A 23,166-nucleotide genomic window follows, 5' to 3' on the forward strand; every position below is an offset into this window, starting at 1 on the left:
CTGGGCCTCAGTTTCTTCAACCTCTTTAACACATGGTTAGATTAGATGAGTAACTTACAAACTTAACTATTTTTTTTAGGTACTGGGACCCTTCCTTAAAGTAAGATTTTGATAAGAAAACCCAACATGCATCAGAAAAAGGTGGGTGTACTCCAGTTGGCATTGAGGGGGGCAGGACTGGGCACCCGAGCCACAACTACTTGGCCCCTGTCTTATATATCATGGTGATTCCTTCACCTCCCAAGGACAGCATTAAAGGATATTGGATAAAAATTTTAAATCCTTTCTAGCTCACAGGTTAGCTAACAAGACTTTGAAATCAGTGCTGCCTTTTTTCTAAAGCTGCTCATGAGTTAGTTCCTAGACACTTTTGCCTGGCGGTCAGCCCCTCCTGATTTTAGAGGGATTCCCCTCTGCACAGGGCCAGGCCTCTCTGCCAATCATCGGCCAACCAGAAGTTTCTGCAGGCTGGCTGAGTAACCAGAGCCAGGAGGCCCTCGACCAGAGCTGGATTACACTGTGGACACACACGTTGTCCTCTGTCCGCTTGAAGAGATCCCGTGGAGCGTTAGACAGTCCTCAGTACCCCAGCCCTCTCAGCCTCATGGGAGGTGGGGAATTTGGAGGAAGCAGGTGGGTCTTGAGATTCACAGTCTGTGGGATTAGGAAGTGAAAGTGCTCGAGAAGCAACACCAGCAATAATGCCAGCATTCACCCCACACTCAAAAGTCTCTCGTGCAGGGAATATGTAGAAAGTAGGAAAAAACATCGTGGAATCTTACCTTCCTGCAGAGACCAGAAACTGCTTCCAAAACCAAGTCAAACTGGGGTTAGTAGCCCCTTTCCTTTACTCAAAAAGGCCGTCTTAGACATTTTTAATCATGAGAAAATGGGAGCTCGTTTCATTCAAACGATACAGTTGTAAATTCAGGGTCTTATGATATATTTGATATAGTCAAGGGAAAAACCCTGAACTTCAGCATTGATACCTGGATTGTTGTCCCAGCTCTGCTCCTGGCTGGGGGACTTTGGGCAAATCACTCGGGCTTTCTGTGCCTGGGTTTATGTCTGGTAAACTGAGAGAACACCCAGCCATGGCAAGGATACAGTGAGATACTAGATGTGAAAGTTGAGAGTGGTTGCCCTGCTCTGTAAACCTACTGGAAGGGCCGGTATGCAGCGGGTGAAAGCAGATATGAATGCGTGGAAGGGTGGTGTGGTCCCATCCACAGAGCGTGGGGTCACCTGGGCTGAGACTCCTGCTCTCCCCAGCTGGTCACTGCTCTCTGGTTACATCACCAGCGCCAGCTTTACAGCCAGGGCAGAAGCCAGTCCCGCCCCCCGTCCACCCACAGCTGAGCCTAGAGTGGGCTGAGTTTGGGCTCTGTGCACCTGGAGCCTGGCGCCCGCTCACCTGGTCTCGTTACTTGGCGTTCTGCCTGCCTGGGGGTAGGTGAGTAGTTTGGGATTTCAGCAGCACCCTACACAGGGAATAAAAACCTGGCAGGTCAGAGCAGGAGGAAATTTAAAGGAGAAGAAGGAGAGGAAAGGGGTGAGTCAGAGAGCTCAGAAGAGAAGGGAACTGCTCCCTTTGCCAGAAGGTTGGTTATTATATGAAGAATACATGTTCACTGTAGGAAAAAATATAAAGTAAAAGAAGATAAAAGTACTTGTTAGTCTCATCACCTGGAATTAAAATGGTTAATATTTTAGCTATTGTACTTTCTGGCTTTTTACACACACACACACACACACACACACACACACACACACACACGTGTGTATAAATAGACCTTTAAATGAAAAGAGGATCATACTCAGTTGTGTGCTGGTAAATGTTTTATAAGTGCCTGAGGGAGAGGCCATCATGATTTGTAGCATTTACCGATTTCCATGGTGTAAATGCGCCCCCCATAGCTGATTTCCAACTACCAACGTGATGTCAACCAGCTTGCAAAATTCCTGATAATTTACCAATCAGCTTCTGGGGACCATCAAGGGCACACCACTGACCAAATTTTGTTTTCTAATTAGCCTCGCCTCCCTCACAATATAGTGCAAAAGTCTTACGCCTAAACTTTTGAAAGTTGTCTTTATCAAATTACCTACTTTTTGAATCAAAATCGTTTTCCTTTTGGCATTTAGAGCCAGATCACAGCCTATGCCGCTAATTGTAAATGTCACCCTCTGCTTAGAATTTGCCTGTTTCTCGTGTTCTGGAGACCCTTACGTGAGTGGGGAGTGGACCCGAACTTTATTAGGTGGCAGGAATAGAAATGTAGTTGGAAAAAAAAAAAATGACAGAGTAATGTGATCAAGCAAATAAATGGTGATCTGGAACTGATTCTACAATCCATTATGCCAGGATGGATTTGACTTAATAGAGGCGATTTTGTCCTTTGTTCTCCTTCCCCCGGGCCCAGCCAGCCCAGCTCTAGAGCTGTCACTCATTTTTTTTTTTTTTTTTTCCGGATGGAAATTGGCCCCCCTCCTGTCTGGTGGATGAGAATGGGGCTGCAACTGTTTGGCCCATGTCAAACCCACTAATCAGATCCATGTTTTCCTTGTTGAATGGGAGCTTTGGGAAGTTGCAAGGGGCAGAGGGAGTGGAGGGCTGCACTCACAAAGCAGCAGTGGTGTGTGTATGTGTGTGTGTGTGTGTGTGTAGTCATCTCCCGCTTGGATCCAGGTATCATCACACTGGCCTTCCTGGCCTGGTGGACCATTACATCTATGGTAAGAGTCGGCGAGGTGGAAAAAGTAGTTTGTGCCAAAGGTCTCCCACACTGGAGTTTTAACTGCCTTCAAAGAGGCTGAGCCTTGTGAGCTTCTGATAACAAACCCGGCTCTCCCAGACCCGGTGAGTTCACACAGGGAGTTTCCAACTAAGACTGCCTAGGTGCGGGGCTCGGGGTGTTGTAAGTGGGCGCGGTGCGGGCAGTCCACTGTTGCAGCTCTAAGAAGGGAAGACTTGGCCTTCGCCTCCACCTCTGTCGTGTGACTAGAGGATGGCAAGAAGTCTAGTCTGGCCCTGACAAGAGGGCAACATTCAGTTGCCTGGAGTGTAAGAGGCAAAGGACAGAACCAGCGTGAATAAGGGGCCTCTCTGCTGGGTAAGCCCCAGGTCTCTCCAATCCCCTGGGTCATCTCTGACTCCTCTTCTCTAGCCCTTTCCCCACCAACCTCCTTCCAAGTGGTCACCTAGACTGGTCAACTCTGCCTCTGAAATAGCCCAAGAATCTACTCCCACGTGGTCCCCACTGCCTCAGTCCAAGTGATCATATATCACACCTGAGCCAAGAGGAGTCTTCTAAGGGGACTTCCTGATGTCTAGTCTCACTGAGCCTATAGAAATCCCATCCATATCTCTCCACACACACACACACACACACACACAAACTGTTTTTAAAATCAGCAAAGTAATATGTGTTCATAAGTATTTAGAAAATGCAGATGTTTAAAGGTGAAAAACCACTCATGGACTTACTTCCCTGAGATGAAAACAGTTATTTTTGAGAATATCCCTCAAAGAGATTGTTGAGGAATGAAAACAGTCAAAACTACTTGTTAACCTTCTTCCTCATTTTCCCATTTTGATACTTTTCTACAATGAAATCACAAATTTGGTCATATCATTTCCTTGCTTAAATAATTACATAAATAAAAACCCCAAACAACCAAAATCCATTGCCTACGTGTGGAAGGTCAAATTCCTTGGGACAGGAGGGAAGGCCAAACATAACTAGCCCCAATCCACACACTAACCTCCCGCCCCCGCCCACCAGGTCCCACAACTTCCACACCACCATTTTTTTGCCTGAATATAAAGCCTATGTGTTTACTCTGAGAATTCCATATGAGTTGGCTTGTGTAAGTGACTCCCACCTCCCCCAATTCCCACTTTGTGAATTCTTTCATTCTGTAAGATTTATCTTAAGTTATTTATGTGTCTGTCCCTAGGAAAACTGGGAATCTCTTGAGGGCAGAAACAGAACTTAGTTTGTATTTTTGGCAACTTGTGGTCATGCCTGGCACAGGGTAGCAGGCACTCAGTAAATATTTATGGAATGAATTGGCCTCGTTTTGGTATGTCTGTTTTTATCCTCTTGCCAGTTTTGTGTGTTGGTTTTTATTAATCCATGTTATATTTTCTTTTCTTCCTTTAGTGTGTCTCGGTCTTACCATACTGAAATAAGAGGCCCTGGCTTGGAGCCATCCACTACTTTAGTTGTGTCATTGCTGGTGGATTGAAGATGTCATTAGTTTCTAGTTGCTTTACTGTACCATTTAGAATACCTGAGACGCAAACTCACTTTTTCGGAGTCAACAGCCCAGAGTCAGCCCTCTTCTGAAGAAGTCATGTATAGGTTTATAGAAATGTTTGAAACAGGAGAAGGCAGCATGGGTAGAGTTTCCAGAGTGGGAGCCCCAAGCCAGGGGGCTAGCTCAACACTCACTGGAGGGGAAGGGGGTAGGAAAAGTCAAGGGCATGAAAGTAGAGTGTGGTGTAGTTGGCCCAGAGCTCTGCCCATGAGCTGTAGAATTCTGCACCTTAAAGATGCGTGAGGAACTCTGGCCTATGCAGCTACCTGGGCTCCAGAGAAAAATGCATAAGTTAGTTCAAACATCATGTGTTGCTTCTTGTGGGTCTGAAGATGCTGAAATATGGAGGTTTTTCCCGAGGGAGCAGTAAATTTACTTTCAACACTTCATCAACAAACATTAAACTAGTGCTCTTTTTATTCAGACTCATAGAAAAGGGAAAGCTAGTCAATTCTGCTCCTACTATGGGTAATATCCATAGAGAAATAAGGAAGAGCAAATTTCTGCCCTCTGGGTAGAAATAGGGACAGGTAGATCCACGTTTATTGCTGCAAATCTCAGAAGTTTAAATGTCTGCCTTTGACATTCCCTTTTAATAGAAGCTCCAAGCACAGGTACAAGTAATAGAGATCCTATCCAAACCAGCTTCAACAGAAAGGATATTTAGTGGTTCTCCAGTATCCACAATGTCATCGAGGTCCCAACTTCATTTTCCCTCTCACTCTGCCATCCTCAGCATTAAGCTTCATCTCAGGCTGGTATCAGGATGGCAGCAGCAATTCTAGCCATCCAACTCAGCCCTGATGACATCCAGAGGAAGAAGAGGGACCATCACTTCTTGGCACTTTATTTTAAGAGTGAGGAAAACTTTTCCAGAAGACCCCTGAAAGGCTTCGCCTTGACTCATTGACCAGTGTTGGGTCACCTGACCTTTCCTGAAACCATTGCTGGCAAGGGAAGGGCGTTACAATTGATCAGTCAGGCCCATCTCTACAGCTGCAGCACCTACTGTGTAGAAGAGGTTGGATGAATCCCTAAACAAAAACCAGAATTCTGTTAAGGAGTGAAAAAGAGAGAACAGATCCTGGGTAGACAGTCAGATGTGTCCTCTACAACTCAAAATAAGCCATAGAATTGGTTGCCAACTCTATACTCTAGTGACTTTCAAACAGTTTTTTTAGCTAGTTTGTTGAAATAAAACCATACCCAGAAAAATAAACAAACTGATAAAAACAGTTTGTGGTTGTAAATCTACAGAAGATTGTGGTCCTAAGATCATCAAACTTTAATATTCCTTGTCTTCTTTCATCCTTATGACACAGTTGTACTATATAGAACAACAGGTCAGCTGGCCAGAGAGGACCAGTATTTACAGAGTCCAGACAAGCAGGGGCTTTCAAGGATGGCATCTGGGCCGCGAGTAGCAGGTTTGGGCACATGAGACCAGAGGGTGAGGTGACAGGGAGCTGGGAAGAGAAGTTCCTCTGAGTAGGGTGAGGAATTATGATCCTGGAGCTGACTCATTCACTCTCTGCCTACCTCGTGTGGGTGACCCTGGCCCATGGGTGATGTTTGCATCCAGGAGGAAGTGAAAGGCCTGTTGAGGCAGGGACAGAGATGCTGGGTAGGATTGCTTCACAAAAGGCAGAGAAGGCATGCAGGTCAAAGGCTCTAAGAGCTTCATCTGGGATGGGGTAGGTATAGAGTTGCCACGTAAAATATAGGACACCTAGTTAAACCTGAATATCAGATAAACGATGAATACAATTTTAGTATAAGTATGTCCCAAATATTGCATGGTGCATACATATATTAAGGTATACTACATATTTGGACATACTTATATTAGAACATTACTCATTTTTTAATCTGAAATTCATATTTAACTAGGCACTTATATTGTTGTGTTAGTTTTCGGTGTACAGCAAAGTGATTCAGACATATATATATATATATATATATATATATATATATATATATATAATATATATATATATAATATATATATATATTTTCAGACTCTTTTCCATTTTAGGTTATTACAAGAAATTGAATATAGTTCTCTGTGCTATACAGTAGGCCCTTATTGTTTATCTCTTTTATACATAGTAGTGTGTATCCGTTAATCCCAAACTCCTAATTCCCTCCCTCGTTTCCCCTTTGGTAACCATAAGTTTATTTTCTATGTCTGTGAGTCTGTTTCTGTTTTGTAAATAAGTTCATTTCTATCATTTTTTTAGATTCCACATATAAGTGATATCATGTGATATTTGTTTTTGTCTGACTTACTTCACTTAATATGGTAATCTCTAGGTCCATCCATGTTGCTGCAGGTGGCATTATTTCATTCTTTTTTTATGGCTGAGTAATATTCCATTGTATGTATACACCACATTTTCTTTATCCATTCATCTGTCAGTGGACACTTAGGATGCTTCCATGTCTTGGCTATTGTAAATAGTGCTGCTATAAACACTTGGGTGCATGTATCTTTTTGAGCTAGAGTTTTCATCTTTTCCAGATATATGCCCAGGAATGGGATTGTTGGATCACATGGTAACTATACTTTTAGTATTTTAAGGAGCCTCCATACTGTTTTCCATAGTGGCTGTACCAATTTACATTCCCACCAACAGTGTAGGAGGGTTCCCTTTTCTCCACACTTTCTCCAGCATTTATTATTTGTAGACTTTTTAGTGATGGCCATTCTGACTGGTGTGAGGTGATACCTCCTTGTAGTTTTGATTTTCATTTCTCTAGTAACTAATGATATTGAGCATCCTTTCATGGGGCACTATATATTCTTATTTGCTAAATCTAACAGCCCTACATGAATGAGAAATGAGGGGGCTCCCATTTCTGGGAGGGGCTCCCTAATGTTTTGAAACATTAGGATATTAGAGTTGGCTTTCCTCCCATGGTCTCCATTCTGAGTCATGGAGTTGTGGCACCTCTTGTTCTACCCAATGAATAGTTTCAAAGTCCTGTTACATCAGAATTACCTGAAACGCTTGCTAAAAATGCAGTTATCTGAAAACCACCATGGCCTCCAGTGATTCTGAGACTTGGCCCAGCTTCGGAAGACTGCTTCAGATTTTAAGTTCCTAAGGGTGAGGATGTTGCTTTGTTTACTGCACTCAATGAATATTTGTTAAAAGAACGAGTGAATGAATGAATGATTCCTCTCTGAGGAATCCTCATTGGCTTAATCTGTGTTTATCTTGTAGAACCCAGGATCCCCAGGAGCACAGGGTCTTTCTTTCCATTTCTTTTCTGGTCATGAGACTCATGGGAAAGGACTTGGGTGGAAGGTGAAATGGAGAGAGTCTTGGAGAGCAGTGGACATGAAGGGGGTAACAAGACAGAGCAGGAGAGAGCAGAGCCAGCGACTGGGGCCCGCCAGGCAGGGGGCAAGAACATCTGCATGGGGAGGTGGGCCAAGTTTTTAATCACCTCCGCAGGCGAAGAGACTTGCGATTTCAAGTTGAGAACAGGTCTTCAGTTATTTTCACAGGATTCCTTTCGAGTCTGACTTGGCACGTGCTCAGCTTTGCAGGGGGAATGGCCAGGATGCTTAAAGCGTGTTGGAAGCGCTTTAGAGGAAGTTGGTGGGTGGCAGGTAATGGCCGATTTGCTAATCTTGGTAATTCCCCACCCCAGCAGGGTACCGGGGAGCATGTCTTTCCCACAGCACCCATCTCTGCAGGCTTAGAAAAAACTAGATTACTGTCCTAAAACCTTAAACCCATAATGGACTCAACCATCTACATGTCTCCCAAATAGGTGTGCCCCAGTGCCTACATTTTCTCCAATGCAGAGAACTAGAAAGGAGTTTTTTGGTTCCAATTTCCAGCCTGGCGAGAGGCTCTGCCTGATGGATGAGAATGTGCTTCCAATCCCAAATGAGAGTTTGCTGGGTGACGTCATGGACACCTAGCTTTCTGCCTGCCGACTGAATCGCAGGTCCCCTCTCAATCTGTTGCCCCATCTGTGTAGCGGGGATGCTGCCGCAGGGCCGCAGGGCTCTGGGAAATGCTAGAGCCGTCTGGAATCTCAGCAGCATACGGCTCCTCGGCAGGGCTCTGGGTTAAGAGCGGTGAGAAGAGAATCGACTCCCCTGGCTTTTTCTTCGTGACTTTAGTTCTGTCTCTCCTGCCCTTGCCTCACTCAAGCTCTCCTATGTACCAGTCTGGGCAGATCAAAGCCGTGCTGAGGAGGGACTGCTGTGTGACCACTTTGTGGCCTCCTGTAGTTTGGTTAAATCTGGAAGGTATTCTTGGTACTTGGGGGCAATAGTGAGACCCCCGCCTCACAACCCTGACCTTAGAAATAAAGACAAGTTTTCTATGTTGAGAATTAAACTAGTAAATACATCATGCACGGTTGAATAGCCAGCCTCAGGAATATCCAAGTTAAGAAATTGTCCATCAAAACATATAAAATCAAAGGAATCTTGGGGAGGATAGACTAGAATACGATTGTGCTCAAAATTCAAAAGATAGAAATCATACTATACTGATGTTATATGGTATGTGGTTAGGAGAAAGGGGTGTAAATGGAAGGGGTGTAGCTAGTGCAGAGAACAGGGAAAAAACCTCCAGGAGCCAGATGTGGGTGAGACCTTTTCAAATGTTGTCAGGTGGAGGGGAATCTTGGCTATGTGGACAGTTTCCTTTGCAAAGCCCAGGCTGGAGTAGGAGGGAGTGCCTTAGCTGGGAAGCCCTCCTATGCTCACCTGGTTCTCCTTGTTCTGCAGTTTGCCTTCCTCTGCATCCTGCCTGCAGGGAAAACAGGCATTGATCAGGTTCATGCAAACATCCTGCCCACTTAATAACTGTATATTCCAATGGAAAGTTAACGAATGAGCTTTCCTGCTGGTAACTGTATATCTCTATCTTTCAATGTGCTGACAGAATTCATGTTTCCGAGCCTGGGAACCTGAAGAAATGGATGGTGGGAAGTTGACCAAGGTCAGGCTCACCTTGTGGCATCTCTCTGGCCTACCAGTGACCTTCCCCAGCCACATCTTTTAACTATGCACATGCCCCTGGACATTAGCACAGACACAGTAACAGCAGGATCTTAGACAATGGATCCAACCTCTTCATTTCCCCAGGCTTCTCCCCAAGGTTCATGCCCAGAGTAGAATCGATGATTTGATGATTTCTGGCCTATTTCCTTTCTGCTTCTACAAACTTTGATCTTATTTTCTCTCTACTTCATTTCTCTCCTGTTATGGAATTAAGTCCTATGGACCCTGCTCGGGCCCTAGGCTGGCTGAGGCTCTTTGCCGCAGCTGGGGGAGGGTTCTTTTCCTGTTCTGGTTCAAGCAGCAGAATAACGAAACTGAAGCTGAGATGCACACAGCATAAGCGTTATTCAGTGGCCAAAGGATGGAGAAGGGGGAACTAAGTTCACAGATCAACTTCTCGCCCATGTGGTAAGAGGGATTTAATTTTAAAGAGTAAAGACAAAAGGAGGAGGAGTAAGGCTAATGATGGGGAGGCGTATGCATTAGTCTAGCAGGGAAGGGGTAGGGCTTTTTTGAAGGAGTGGGGTGCCACCCGCTTACTATCCTTTTTATTGGTCCTTAATGTCCAGTCAAGGCCTCTGGTAGGTGTGTCATTTAATATGCTAATGTAGTAAAATCAACATATAATGAGACTCAAGGTCTGTTGGAGGTCAGATCGGTCGCCATCTTGGTCCCAGCTGGTTCCATCTGGGTTTTTTTGTTTGTTGGTAGCTTCCTTTCTTATCGCCGGACTCTTTAACCTAAAGATTTATGTTAACTCCTGCTAAAGGTGGGGGTTGGAGGGTTGTGAGCAGAGACCTGGAGCAGCTCTGGCAACACTCCCGCTGCTGTCGAACCCAAGTTCCTGTGCCCAACGCACAGTGAGGTCCAAAAAACTGAAACATTGGAGTTTGGAGCTGGAAATGTTTATCGTAGGGCCAAGCAAGCAGAACGGGGCGACTCATGCTCCAAAGAATTTTTAAAGGCTGCAGGGTGTGTGACCTTCCTCTGATTGGTGGGTGGTGAGGTAACTGGGTGGTGCTGCAGGAATCATTCATCAGCCTTCCGGTTCCAGCCAGCCTGGGGTCCTCGTGCTTGTGCTCAGCCTGAAGCTCCCATCCTCCACCCGGGTGGGACCCTAGTTCCTGTAGAAAAACTCAGAGATTTGTATCATATTGTTATGTATATCCCTTCAGGAGGAGCCAGGAGTCCTGTGCCTCTATTGTTCTAATCATTAACTGATTGACTCTGCCCTCTGGAACTCAGGAACGGTCTAGGAGGCTGAAGCCTTTTTCCTACAAACAGGAAACGGGGGACACCAAAAGGCTTTTGTACCCTGGAGGGCCCCAAAGGGTCGTGCTCGGTTTCACTACCCTTTTAAAGGCCAAGATGGCACACAAGCAGCCTTGGGGGCCATTGAGAACACGGGGACTCATGTATCACACGCCGTCACAATCTTTCCCTAATTCTTTTCTCTTTTTAATTATTTTTATTTTTATTTTTAAAAATTTATTTATTTTTGGCTGCGTTGGGTCTTTGCTGCTGCATGCGGGCTTTCTCTAGTTGCGGCAAACGGGGGCTACTCTTCGTTGCGGTGTGTGGGCTTCTCATTGTGGTGGCTTCTCTTGTTGTGCAGCACAGGCTCTAGGCACGCAGGCTTCAGTAGTTGTGGCGCATGGGCTTCAGTAGTTGTGGCTCGCGGGCTGTAGAGCGCAGGCTCAGTAGTTGTGGCATGTGGGCTCAGTAGTTGTGGCGCACGGGCTTAGTTGCTCTGCGGCATGTGGGATCTTCCCGGACCAAGGCTCGAACCCGTGTCCCCTGCATTGGCAGGCGGTTTCTTAACCACTACACCACCAGGGAAGTCTCTCTTTCCCTAATTCTGATGTCCCGCCTGGAAGAGGTCAAATGAGGATTCCTTTCCTGTCACTCCATGGATGTTGACTTGCCTTCTCATGACCACTGTCTGAGCCTTTCCCACAGCGAGGCCTGGGAAAAGGGGCCGCTTCTCAGAGAGGCACAGGGGATGAACCTTTGTGCTCCATGATCTTTTGGTTTCCTTTGAGGATACTCTCCCCGCACCAGGCGCTGCAGCCCTGACGGCTGCAAGCAGTCTGGGAGGGGAGGGAGTGGAGGCCGGTCTCTGCACAGCTTAGGCCTTTGCCAAATTGGAAAGTCTGCAGGTCCTCAATGGAAACACCGGATTTCCTCTCATTCCCACACCCCCCTCAGGCAAGTTCCTTCCCCCTTCCTGAAACCTTGGTTCTTTCTGCCACTCCACAGAGTTTTTATTCAGTAGGATATATTTCTTCTTGTCTTCTGGAAAGGCTGAACTGTGGTTATAAGCACATGAATGTAAACCACCCAGGGCCCCCCCGCCCCTTTGTCTTGGCAAATACTCAAAATCTGACAAAGCAATTTGGCCCATCTTTTCTGCAGTTTAAAACTTCCATGTGTGGTGTACATGCTTCTTAATGAGACTAGTGACTCCATCCCTGACTTGCTAACGCAGCTCCAACTTCCAGCAAACTGCTCAAACTGAAAGGAAACTTAGTAGAACCGCCTCATTTGGCAGATAAGGAAACTGAGCCTCAAAGATGCTAAATGACCTGCCTGGGGACCTACAGCTAGCTAATGGCAGAGTGTATCATTGGCTGTTAGAAATACTTGAGTCACTGTTAATTAACGATGAGGTCAGATCCTATGCAGTTGGATGCTAAGAATTTAAATATAGTGAGAAGATTATTTACCCGAAAGTCTATAAACACCAGAAGCATCTAAACAGTGCAATTGTTCTGAAAGAAACAATTGTAAAATAACTACCCATTAAAAAAGAATAACTCCAGTGCAGTTGAAGAACTTATATGCATGCTGTATGTTGATGGCATGATCTACAGGCCTGCAGATGACAGGTGGTGGCACCTTGGCTGCCCAATTCATGCAAAGTGGACCGGATGGTCACATTAAAATGAGCAACCACAGTGACCTCAGGAAGGTCTTGCTGCCCACATAGAAGTCTCAGTCAGTTACCCATTTGGTAGACAGCAACTGTTTCAAAGTGTTGAATTGCCATTTCACAAATATGTACATTGCCTCATAAATGCCCTCTTTCTCCTATCATCGTGCTCTTTCAGGATCTAGATGCCTAAATTCCAGATATATAATTAATCCAGAACTGCCCAATGCCTGACATTCTGAGTAAACAATCTTAAACTGCAAACGTACAAACTTGTTTCAGTATTTGAAGCCACAACAGATATATTTTAGAAGTACATAGGAAGCGGAAATAATTTATAATATTCATTTTGGTTTTCTGGTCCCCAACTGTTTTCTTGCACTCATCTTGAGAGGAAAGATTCATGATGTTTCATGAATTTCTGCAATTTCTACTCATTCCCATTTTTTAAATATTTGAACAAATAGTCCATGTATTAGGACACAGAATATCTTCAAGCACTAGATTCTCAAACTAGCTGCCAGGTCATTCTTTTTCATTTCATTCATCTTTTTTTTCTTTTTTCCTACTCTTCAAGGGTCATCAGACCCAGAAACTAAAGGATCTGGGTCCTGTCTTGATGTGCATTTCTCTCATTTGTCTAATCGAAGGCTGGACGTAGTAATCCCGGAGAGCCCCTCTAGGTCCTCACCTTCTTTAATTCTATGAGAACAGCTCTCCCATCCCCTAAAACCCCAGCACAGACCCTGGAAAGCCTCACTTTCCAGAATCCATTACGTGCCCGCAAATGTGCCGCTTCATGGCCCTTCGCACACTGCGTTCAGTGATCTCTCTCCCCAGCAGACCACAGCCTCCACAGGGCTGGTCATCATTTCCTCCCTGGCCTAGCACCATGCCTGGCATAGCTGATCCTTGCTGCATGAAACAAAGGCCGAGCAAATTCTTCTTCTGTCTCACACACAGCCATTCCGCTAGTCTAGAGCCAGTCAGGTAGGCAGTTAAACATTAGCCAGTATCTTGCTCTTCCAAAACATAAGCTGACCTAAAGGAGTCACAATCATTTGATTTATCATGTTTCTCAATCAGTTGTAGGTTTGTCTGTTAACACCTGGGACTGCAGGTGGTGGACGGATTCATGCGGGCTTTTGCTCTTTAAGGGATAGAAACATGCCCTGTTTGTTGTTGTTGTTGTTGTTTTCGGTGGTAGTGGTGGTGCCCCCATGTCAAGGTAGGAACTCAGTGATAGCTGCTAATTGACAAAGTAGAAGGGCTGATGTTAAAACACTCAGGATTATATTCTGGACCTTGAATTTGAGGGTTAAAATTAAATGCAATGCCTTCATTCGGGATTTTGTTCACCTGTAACAGAATGACTAATTAACAGGACTGAAGGTAGGGGCCTGTTTTTCTCTCATGTAATAAGTCTGGAGGTAGAACACCTAGGGTTGGCACAGCGGCTCAAGGAAGTCAGGCCACTGTCTTATGGTTGGTCACAAGATGGCTACTAGAGCTCCAGCCATCACATGTACATTTTAAGCATGAAAAAGGAAGAAAAAGAACTCTCATAAAAAACGAACCTCTCTGATAGACCCATCCAACAACTTCATGGGCCAAGACTATATGTTATGGCCACACCTCTCTGAAGGAACACTAACAAACGTAGTGTTTTGGCTGGGTACTTGTTCTTCAAACACAGATGGATTTCTGTTAGGGAAGAATAGAAGAGAAAGAGTATCGTGTAGTCAACTAGCCACAGTTCCCTCCTGTGGTTCCTCAGACATACTCTTCTTTCTGTATGTGGGATAGACTCTCTATTTTCAAGAGAGAAGGCTCTCAAGCCTCATATAGTTAGCATATCAAGATCGGAGCCCTGGATCTCTGGGTGATGTGTGGTCCTCTCCATCAGTTCTGGATATAACTCCTTGCAACTGAGCCCCAACACATCTAACCTGCAGTACTGGGAAAGGTGTACAATAGCTACAATAAAAACTTTCCTTTATAAAAGGAGGGATGGAAAACAAAGCAGTCACTGTCGTTAGCAATGACCAAATTCTCCTGGAATAGCAAGAGTCCAACCCCTCATTCTTGTGGCAAGAACTCCTGTTCCTTGCCCTCCATGGCCCTTGCCTCTCTCTGGGGGCTATTCCTCATTCACTGTTTGCCATGACCACTTCTGCGGTGGACACGGGGAGGACCCCTTCTCTGGGGCTATACTCATCACCAAGCCGACTGCTCATTGATGTGAATTGCTGCAAATCAGGTTGGGGTCTTTAGGCAATAGAGTTCCCTCACAAACTTAGTAGGCTTCTGATCAATTCCCGATGACTTGTTCCTTTCCTTTCTAGTTCATGAGTTCTGCCCATGTCCCTAAATTTTAACTTAATGTATGCTACTTAGCGTATGCTGCTGGCCATTGCTGCAACAACGGCCTCCGGTGCGTGATCACATCTTTGGCAGCAGGCTTACAACCTCTGTCTGATAGGGCACCACTTGCCCCCTTCTAATCAAGCAGCCTGTCTCAGCCCTGCCAGGGGCCGAATGCAGGCCTCTCAGGAGACAGATTGCAGGCTGAATGTCAAGCGTGCCTTCCTTAGTAGAGTGGTATTTCTTCCCATCTCACTTGCCAGCTGAGGAGCTCAGGACTTTGCTGGGAGTGATAAACCACCACCAATATTCTAAATTTTTCCTACCAACTTCTCTAGCACCACAGTCTCAGTCAACACGTCTGTGACTTTCCACTGCACGGCAGCTGCCAGGTGAACCAAATATTTCACAGTACAGTGAGCGTCACCTTTCCAGCCTGCAGTATCTAAGTCCTTGGCATCTCCTTCCCTCCCCACCTTGCTCATCTAGTCCCACATTTTAGGTTCTGTTACTTTTATTTTATTTGCTTATTTATTTTTTGGCCGCGCCGTGCAGCATGCGGGACCTTAGTTCCCTGACCAAGGATCGAACCTGCTCCGCCTGCAGTGGAAGCTCAGAGTCTTAATCACTGGACTGCTAAGGAAGTCCCAGGTTCTGTTACTTTTAGTTTCCCCACTTCTAGGTACCACACTGTGCATTTGTTTGGAGTTTAATTCAGCTAATCGGTTGGATTTTGAAAAATCCAAATAACGGTCATTAAACGACAAGGGGGGTTATTTTTTCTTCCATGTTTGCTCTTAAGGAATGCTGGCATGAACCCCACCCAGAATATCCACTTTCATCTCATTGGCCAGGTCTCGGTTGTAGAGCTCTCCATACCTCCTCCAAGAGAGGCTGGGTTTTAGATGAATACATCACCACGTCCAAGAAAATAAAGGAAGAAAGAGGGAATGGCTATCAGATAGACAGTCACAAGCTTGTGACTCAAGCTACCTGCTTATTTATCATAGGAGGTCCATCGGTGGTGGAGCAGAGATCACCAGGCAGGGTGCCCGTCCGGGGCAGTCGGGTGCAAGTGCAGAAAGGCAAGGTTGTCGGGAGCAGGCAGGCAGCATGCTGATGTGGAGAGGAGCAAGGCCCCATCCGGTGGGTCTGGGCTCTAGTCCTGGCTCTGTTACTTACTGTGAGATCTCAGGCCAATTATTTAGCCTCTCTGTTTCTGTTATTTTTTCTGAGTCTTTAAGAAGTACACACTAACAGTATATCTCCCTGCAGTATTGTTGTGACAATTAAATAAGGTGATCAATGGAAAGTGCTCATTTAGATCAGTGTCTGACATGTGGTTATACTCAGAAAACATCAGCCATTAGCCAGTGTTGGTAAAATGGGGGCAGATGCTCTTGTTTTATAAGGTGGTTACGGGAATGGGAGGGAGAATGAATGAGGCAGTGAGGAAGCAGCCGGCACAGGGGGAGGTTTCCCCTCACTCCCTCCCTGTGGCCACGCTCTCCTTGTCCTCTCTTACCTCTGCAGGCAGCTGAGCAGGCTCTGACCGCAGGGTCTTTGCACTTGCTGTCCCCTTGGCTGAGAACAGCCTTCCCAAAGATATTCTCTCACCTCCGTCTCTCACTTTATTCAGGTCTCTTCCCAGAGGGGCCTCTCCTAATCCCCTCCTACGCCCATCCCTCTTTGTCCTCTGATGCTACCCTAATTCTCTTCACAGTGCTAATCACCATCTGATGTTACCATATTTTACGTTTACTAATGCACCGTCATCAGATCACAGGCTTCATGAGGCTCTGGAGGAACGTTGTCTGTTTTGTTCAGGGCCCAGCCCGTGATGGGCACTCAGTGAACATCTGTGGAATAAATCAGTAGTAAATATTTAATCAACATTGGTTTCCTTTTAAAATGTGAGCATTTTCTAAAAGTCAAGAGAGGAGTCCTATCCAGGAGGAAGGAAGATTAGATGGAGGTTGAGGAATTTGAACTTAGCAGAGGTTTGAATAGGAGAACATTTAGAATCCAGGACAGTTGGAAGTGGGAGTTAGTACAGTAAGACAGTCCAGTGTAACCTGATTTTGAGACAAGATCTGGATAAGCCAGAAGGCCTTTTCACACCTCCTGCCAGGTTCAGGATTTAGCCTTGGATTTCAGGTGACTCTGAGTCTGTGACTTTGGGCAGATGATTGGTTTCACTTAGTTCACTGTTTCTCTCTCTCTCTTTTTTTTTTTTTTTCCATTATTGTCCCCCTCCTCTTACCCCAGAGAAAATTTTAATTTAATTTAAATTCTAACACAAGAAATTAAATACTAAGGAATAAGTGTTTGTCAGGTGGGATTGAGCTTTGCAGGGGAGGTGGGGCATTAACCATTATAATATCTAAGTTTTGTGGGTAATGTCACCCTGCTGAGAAAACATGGCTTAGCTAAAAGGGGATCCAAGAAATTTGGTCGATTCTAACACTACATTAGTAAATTACCTCGGGGACAGAATCATTTATTTTTAATGTTAAGGCTGTCAGCTTCAAGCTACTCAAAATTAATTTAAATTATCATGGTTGTTTGCTTGAGATAGGAAGCTAATTGGAGAATTATGTATGGTAGACAAAACTGAACTGTACCATTGCAGCAGACCGCCATGTGCACAAATTCTACTCCCTGTTGAAATAGATTGATCTTCAGGATGAGAAATTTTTAGACCTTTACACACATCAGCCATGGAGGGATGTTGTTATTTGTAACCATTTGCAGACTTCTGTGTCTTCTCTGGTTCAACATTCTGTTCACTGGAATATTTGGTATTGGAACGTTTCATGGGATATTGTGGAAGAACCACACTTTTCACAGTAGTATTGTAAGATTGTGTGTCTTTGCATATGCCTTGAGTCATCTCAAAATGTTACAGTGTATGGGAATGCTTCTACTTCCTTTATTTATAGCAAATCGCAGAAAAGGAGTTGATCAAATAGGGGGCTGGAAAGATTACTGGAAAATTCCTAATTATAGGTATGGAATTGACAGGTTATGTAGCCCATGAACACCTTAATAAGACTAAATCTCTTTGAGGGTGTCTGTACACTTGAAATAATTTTTCCTTTTCTGAAAACTCCTTCTCTGCCCTCACCACATTCAGGGCCAGAGGGTGGGCTCCCAGCAGCCATATTGATACCTCATGACCCTGCCCCCTTGGCGATAACCAGTTAGACTACTGATAGACAAATGATCCAGTCTGAGCCAATCGGCTTTGCTCACCTCCAATGTATTCATTAAAAACTTTTGAGCTGCACAGAGCAGAAAACAACTCAAGGTAAAGTTTAAAGGTTTTTTGTTGTTGTTGTTTTTAGTTTTGTTTTGCTTTACCTTTTCTCTTTTTCTTTTTTTTAAATTTAAGTAGTTAAAATTTTCAAATGTAATGTATTATAAGAATTGATAGGGTCTTTCAGATCGAGGTGGGAGGGAGGGCAGTACAGCCCCATCTAGGATGGGTGAAACCCCGGATGCTGTGGGGAAGCTAGAGCATTCTCTCTCCCCAGTCTTGCCCCTCTGCCTTCTACCAATCATCTTTATTTTATTTCTTGGCAGGATGACTTTCTTTGCTCCTCAGTTCACAGAGCAGGTAGAATATTGCCATCCAGAGGTCCTATTTCAAAAGTTATAGTTCCTGCCACACCCTGGAGACTAGATCCCTTCTCTCAAGGTCTCCATTCTCAGAGAAGAACTCTGTTCCAGATTGCATGAGATGCCCAGCCTGGGACCCATCAACAGGGGCTGGGGACTTATATTATGTGAACGTGGCTGCCAGGAATGTGCCTTCATTAATTCTGTTAAGAGGGTGGTCATAGACTTGTCACCCACTAATTTCCGTTTATTTATGCATCTCCCATTAAACTATGAATACCTTCAAGACAAGGAATTTGCCTTTTTGATAGTATATTTTCAGTGCCAAGTTCAAGGTCTGGTTCTTAATAGATGTTCAGTAATACATGTTGCTTAAATACAAGTTGACATTTGGGAAAAAATTCTCTACTACTCTTAAGTTTGGTTCTCTTCAATCAGACTTATTTAATGAATATCTTACCCAAGATGTTTACTCTGTTTTCATACGTATGGAATCACCTGAACCGTGACTAACGCCTTGAATCACCATCAAAATTTTAATTTTAAACCATCTTTAAAAAATTGTTTTAGGGACTTCCCTGGCGGTCCAGTGGTTAAGACTCTGCGCTTCCACTGCAGGGGGCATGGGTTCTATCCCTGGTCTGGGAACTAAGATCCCGCATGCTGCAAAGCGCGGCCGAAAAAAAAAATTGTTTTAAATTATTGAGTCTACAAGGTGACAGACACTGTGCTGAGGTAGGGAATGTATTGATGAACCAGACATTGCCACTATATTTGAGAACCTCTCTGTGGAGTATGAGAGAACTTAGAGATCATTTAGCGTAACTTTCTCATTTTACAGATGAGGAAACAGAGACTCAGTAAGAGTTGTTAGGCCTGATGGAAAACGTTTTGATTTATTCATAAGATTTTAATACATCTGTGTGAAGTTACTTTTCAGTGAAAGGTGTTATGTATTTTGGCCAAAGGAGACATTCAATTTATGTCCATGTGTGGATTATCTTTTCTTTGATCTTGCCTTTCTTTTTAATAGGCACATGATTACGTAGATGATATTTGCTCAGCTTTTGGTTTATTTGGAACCAACTAATAGCTGGCGCTCAAGTTCTTTGGAAACTCACAACTTACTCTATTGGAAACTTCTTTACGGTTACTGAGTATTAGTATTTATTATCGATGTGGCTTCGGACACCTCTCCCATTTATTTTTATTCCTTGTTAAATCACTTCCTGAGAAGGCTCGAGAATGTTTTCCATCTTTGATGGCACAGTGTATATGGACTTTCTCTGGGTGAAAGTGAAGTTCTGAGAAGAGACTGAAAGGAGTCATTTTTCTGTGCTTACAGAGGATGGAGGTGAAAATCTCTTTGGTGGAGAAGGAGAATTGGCCATGGAATTCAATTAACCTATCGCCGAGGGGGGATGGATTGCGTGCCGGGCGCTGTGCATGTTCAGTGGGAGGGGATCATTGCCGCCCCCGCTGGGGAGCCGCAGCTGCCGCAGACGTCTGCAGCCTGGGGGTACATGGCTGTGTGAGCAGTGTGTCCAGGGCAAGCCAAGGAGCGGCCAGGGCTGCTCCCCCAGAAGCCTGGAGAAACATCTCTCTGCCGGAGATAGCTTTGGGGTTGGCCTAAGTGTAGGCTGGTTTCAGCAGTTTACCAAAGAAAAAGAAGCGAGGCGACTGAAGCTATAGGCTGTAAAGGGACATGATACCCTCTGAGTCTACATGATAAAGCCAGGACCCTCGGCTAAACTTAGGACCGGCGATGGTCTAGGGGAGAGCCTGCATCTCTCTGCAGTGTTGACCGGCCCTTCTCCTCTTGGTAGCGCTGTTAGAGCAGAGTTCTGGAACGAAGAGACCTCCTGTGCATACACTTGGGCTGATCAAGGCAAATGGACATAGACTTGAACTTCCCAGGAATGTGAGTTCTTAAACATGTCCAGAACCCCTCTACAGTCTTCCAGGGAGTCTTGTCACACAGAGCCTTCTGGGTGGATGTGAGTTTGATGGGGGTTGTCCTGGCAAAAGCCGTCTTATTTCCCTGCTGATCAGGGAAACTTCCTGGGGAAGGTCAGCATTCCGGAGGTTTCTTGTCTGAGGGAAGGGTGTGTGTGCGTGTGTGTGTATCTGTGCATCTGTATGTACAGGTGTATCTTTGTGTGCATCTGTGTATCTTTGTATCTGTGTGTCTATATGTGCATCTGTTTGTGTATAACTGTGTGTGTGCATCTGTATATGAGTGTGTGTGTGTGTGTGTGTGTGTGTGTGTGTGTGTGTGCACAGGGTGGAGGGAACAAAGCTGTGGAATGGGGAGGGGCATTAGGTTCCTGACTCCAAAAGCAAACACAGTCCTTCTGTAATACTCTCCCGCCATGCATGCTGTGTCAGAAGGCTCACTGTTGTGACCGGAATTTTTTGTTTTTCCTCGTCCAGGTGTGAACGAGTCCAGGGGAGGTAACCCTGTCGCTGCTGGTGGAACACCTCATTTCCAGGTCCTTTGCAAGGGCCCTGCTGTGAAATGCACCAAGCGCGGACTGCTCAGACACTTCCTTCCTTCCCTCATTGACACTCTGGGCCCAGCGATTGTTCCACTGTTGTTCTAATTGTGTCCCATCCTCCTCTTGCCAAAGCAAACAGCCAGAACTGGAGTAGGTGTTCCTTAGGCTTGTCTGCCAGCCTGAACATGAACACAGGCAAAGCTGAGGACAGCCCGCGTTCCCGTGGGACGTGGGGCCCCGTAGGGCCCAGCCCCCAAGAGCAGGTCCTCTCATGATGTTGGAGTCTGGGAGTGAGCACCATGCCCATCACCCAGGACAATGCTGGACTGCACCTGCCCCTCCTCTACCAGTGGCTGCAGAACAGCCTGCGGGAGGGCGGGGCCGGGCCGGAGCAGCGCCTCTGCCAGGCGGCCATCCGGAAGCTGCAGGAGTACATCCAGCTGAACTTTGCTGTGGACGAGAGTGCGGTCCCACCTGACCACAGCCCCCCGGGGATGGAGATCTGTACTGTGTACCTCGCCAAGGAGCTGGGGGACGCAGAGACTGTGGGCCTCAGTTTTGGGAACATCCCTGTTTTCGGGGACTATGGAGAAAAGCGCAGAGGGGGCAAGAAGAGGAAAACCCACCAGGGCCCTGTGCTGGATGTGGGCTGCATCTGGGTGACAGAGCTGAGGAAGAACAGCCCAGCGGGGAAGAGTGGGAAAGTCCGACTGCGGGATGAGATCCTCTCCCTGAATGGGCAGCTGATGGTCGGAGTTGATGTCACTGGGGCCAGGTGAGTGGGGAGTGCCAGCTGGCGTAGGGGCAGGATGCGGAACCCTTGTGGTTCGCTTATGCCTGATGCTGGGATCAGCAGCTGCTGAGGGTTGTGAGTCCTACTGTGGTGATTAGCCAGTGGCATTTATCTTACAGAGGGAAAATACACACTCTAAGTTGAAGTTTTTTGGTATTTATATGTTTCTTTTTTTGCTTCCTTATCTCTTAGAAGACTCAGGCTCAAAGTTTCTCCTTTTTCCTTGAAACTTGGGTTAGAAAGAAGAGAAACAGTACATGATAAGAGTATGAGAAATGTCACATTGAGTTAGACCCTCTTTTCCATTCAACCTAGCATCTCACCTCTGATTGGAGCAACAAAGATTAGGTCCTGGTTATGTTTCCGTCTGCCTGTCCCATATCACCTTTGTCCCTTCTGGACTCACAGTCCAGAAGACCCTTGAGATGCTTAGAAATGTCTTTAGACCATCCCCCACCCCGCCAGTTTCCCCATCCTGGAAGATCCATTTGGATCTTTTTTTTTTTTTTTTAAACATCTTTATTGAAGTATAATTGCCTTACAATGGTGTGTTAGCTTCTGCTTTATAACAAAGTGACTCAGTTATACATATACAGTATGTTCCCATATCTCTTCCCTCTTGCATTTCCCTCCCTCCCACCCTCCCCATCCCACCCCTCTAGGTGGTCACAAAGCACCGGGCTGATCTCCCTGTGCTATGCGGCTGCTTCCCACTAGTTATCTATTTTACATTTGGTAGTGTATATATGTCCATGACACTCTCTCACCCTGTCACATCTCACCCCACCCCCTCCCCATATCCTCAAGTCCATTCTCTAGTAGGTGTGTGTCTTTATTCCCATCTTGCCACTAGGTTCTTCATGGCCTTTTTTTTTTTTTTTCCTTAGATTCCGTATATATGTGTTAGCATACTGTATTTGTTTTTCTCTTTCTGACTTACTTCACTCTGTGTGACAGACTCTAACTCCATCCACCTCATTACAAATACCTCCATTTCATTTCTTTTTATGGCTGAGTAATATTCTATTGTATATATGTGCCACATCTTCTTTATCCATTCATCTGTCGATGGACATTTAGGTTGCTTCCATGTCCTGGCTATTGTAAATAGAGCTGCAATGAACATTTTGGTACATGACTCTTTTTGAACTATGGTTTTCTCAGGGTATATGCCCAGTAGTGGGATTTCTGGGTCGTATGGTAGTTCTATTTGTAGTTTTTTAAGATCCATTTGGATCTTATCGGAATGAACGTATTTCTGTTTTCTACCCATGTGACAACCTACCATGGCAGTAAGTTACGATTGGACTGTTTTGTTGTTTTCTGGGTGAGTTAGGGTCTCTAAGACCACTCTCAGCTTCAGTGATTTACTTGGGGAACTCACAGAGCTCAGAAAAGCTATTATACTCATGGTTACAGTTTATCACAATGAAAGGAATCAGATTAAAATTAGCAAAGGTAAAGGGTGCATAGAGTAGAGTCCAGGAGAGACCAGGAACAAGCTTCCAGTTGTCCTCTCCTAGCAGAGCTGTACAGAAACACTCAATTCTCTCAGCAATGATGTGTGACAACACTTAACGGTGTATTGTTAACCAGGGGAGTT

General features: G+C 45.3%; 1 protein-coding gene across 3 annotated transcripts in view; it reads left to right on the plus strand.

Annotated features, from left to right (window-relative positions):
• PDZD2 (PDZ domain containing 2) overlaps positions 1 to 23,166 on the plus strand; it is a 372,691-nt gene that overhangs the window by 113,345 nt on the left and 236,180 nt on the right. For all 3 annotated transcript variants that reach the window (XM_057540562.1, XM_057540563.1, XM_057540564.1), the window contains exon 2: positions 20,706 to 21,545. In XM_057540562.1, coding sequence (XP_057396545.1) covers positions 21,070 to 21,545 — 476 coding nt within the window. In that variant the 5' untranslated portion in view covers positions 20,706 to 21,069. The remainder of the gene's footprint in view (positions 1 to 20,705; positions 21,546 to 23,166) is intronic.

Source organism: Balaenoptera acutorostrata, chromosome 2 (assembly GCF_949987535.1).
Source record: "Balaenoptera acutorostrata chromosome 2, mBalAcu1.1, whole genome shotgun sequence".
Lineage (NCBI taxonomy): Eukaryota > Metazoa > Chordata > Mammalia > Artiodactyla > Balaenopteridae > Balaenoptera > Balaenoptera acutorostrata.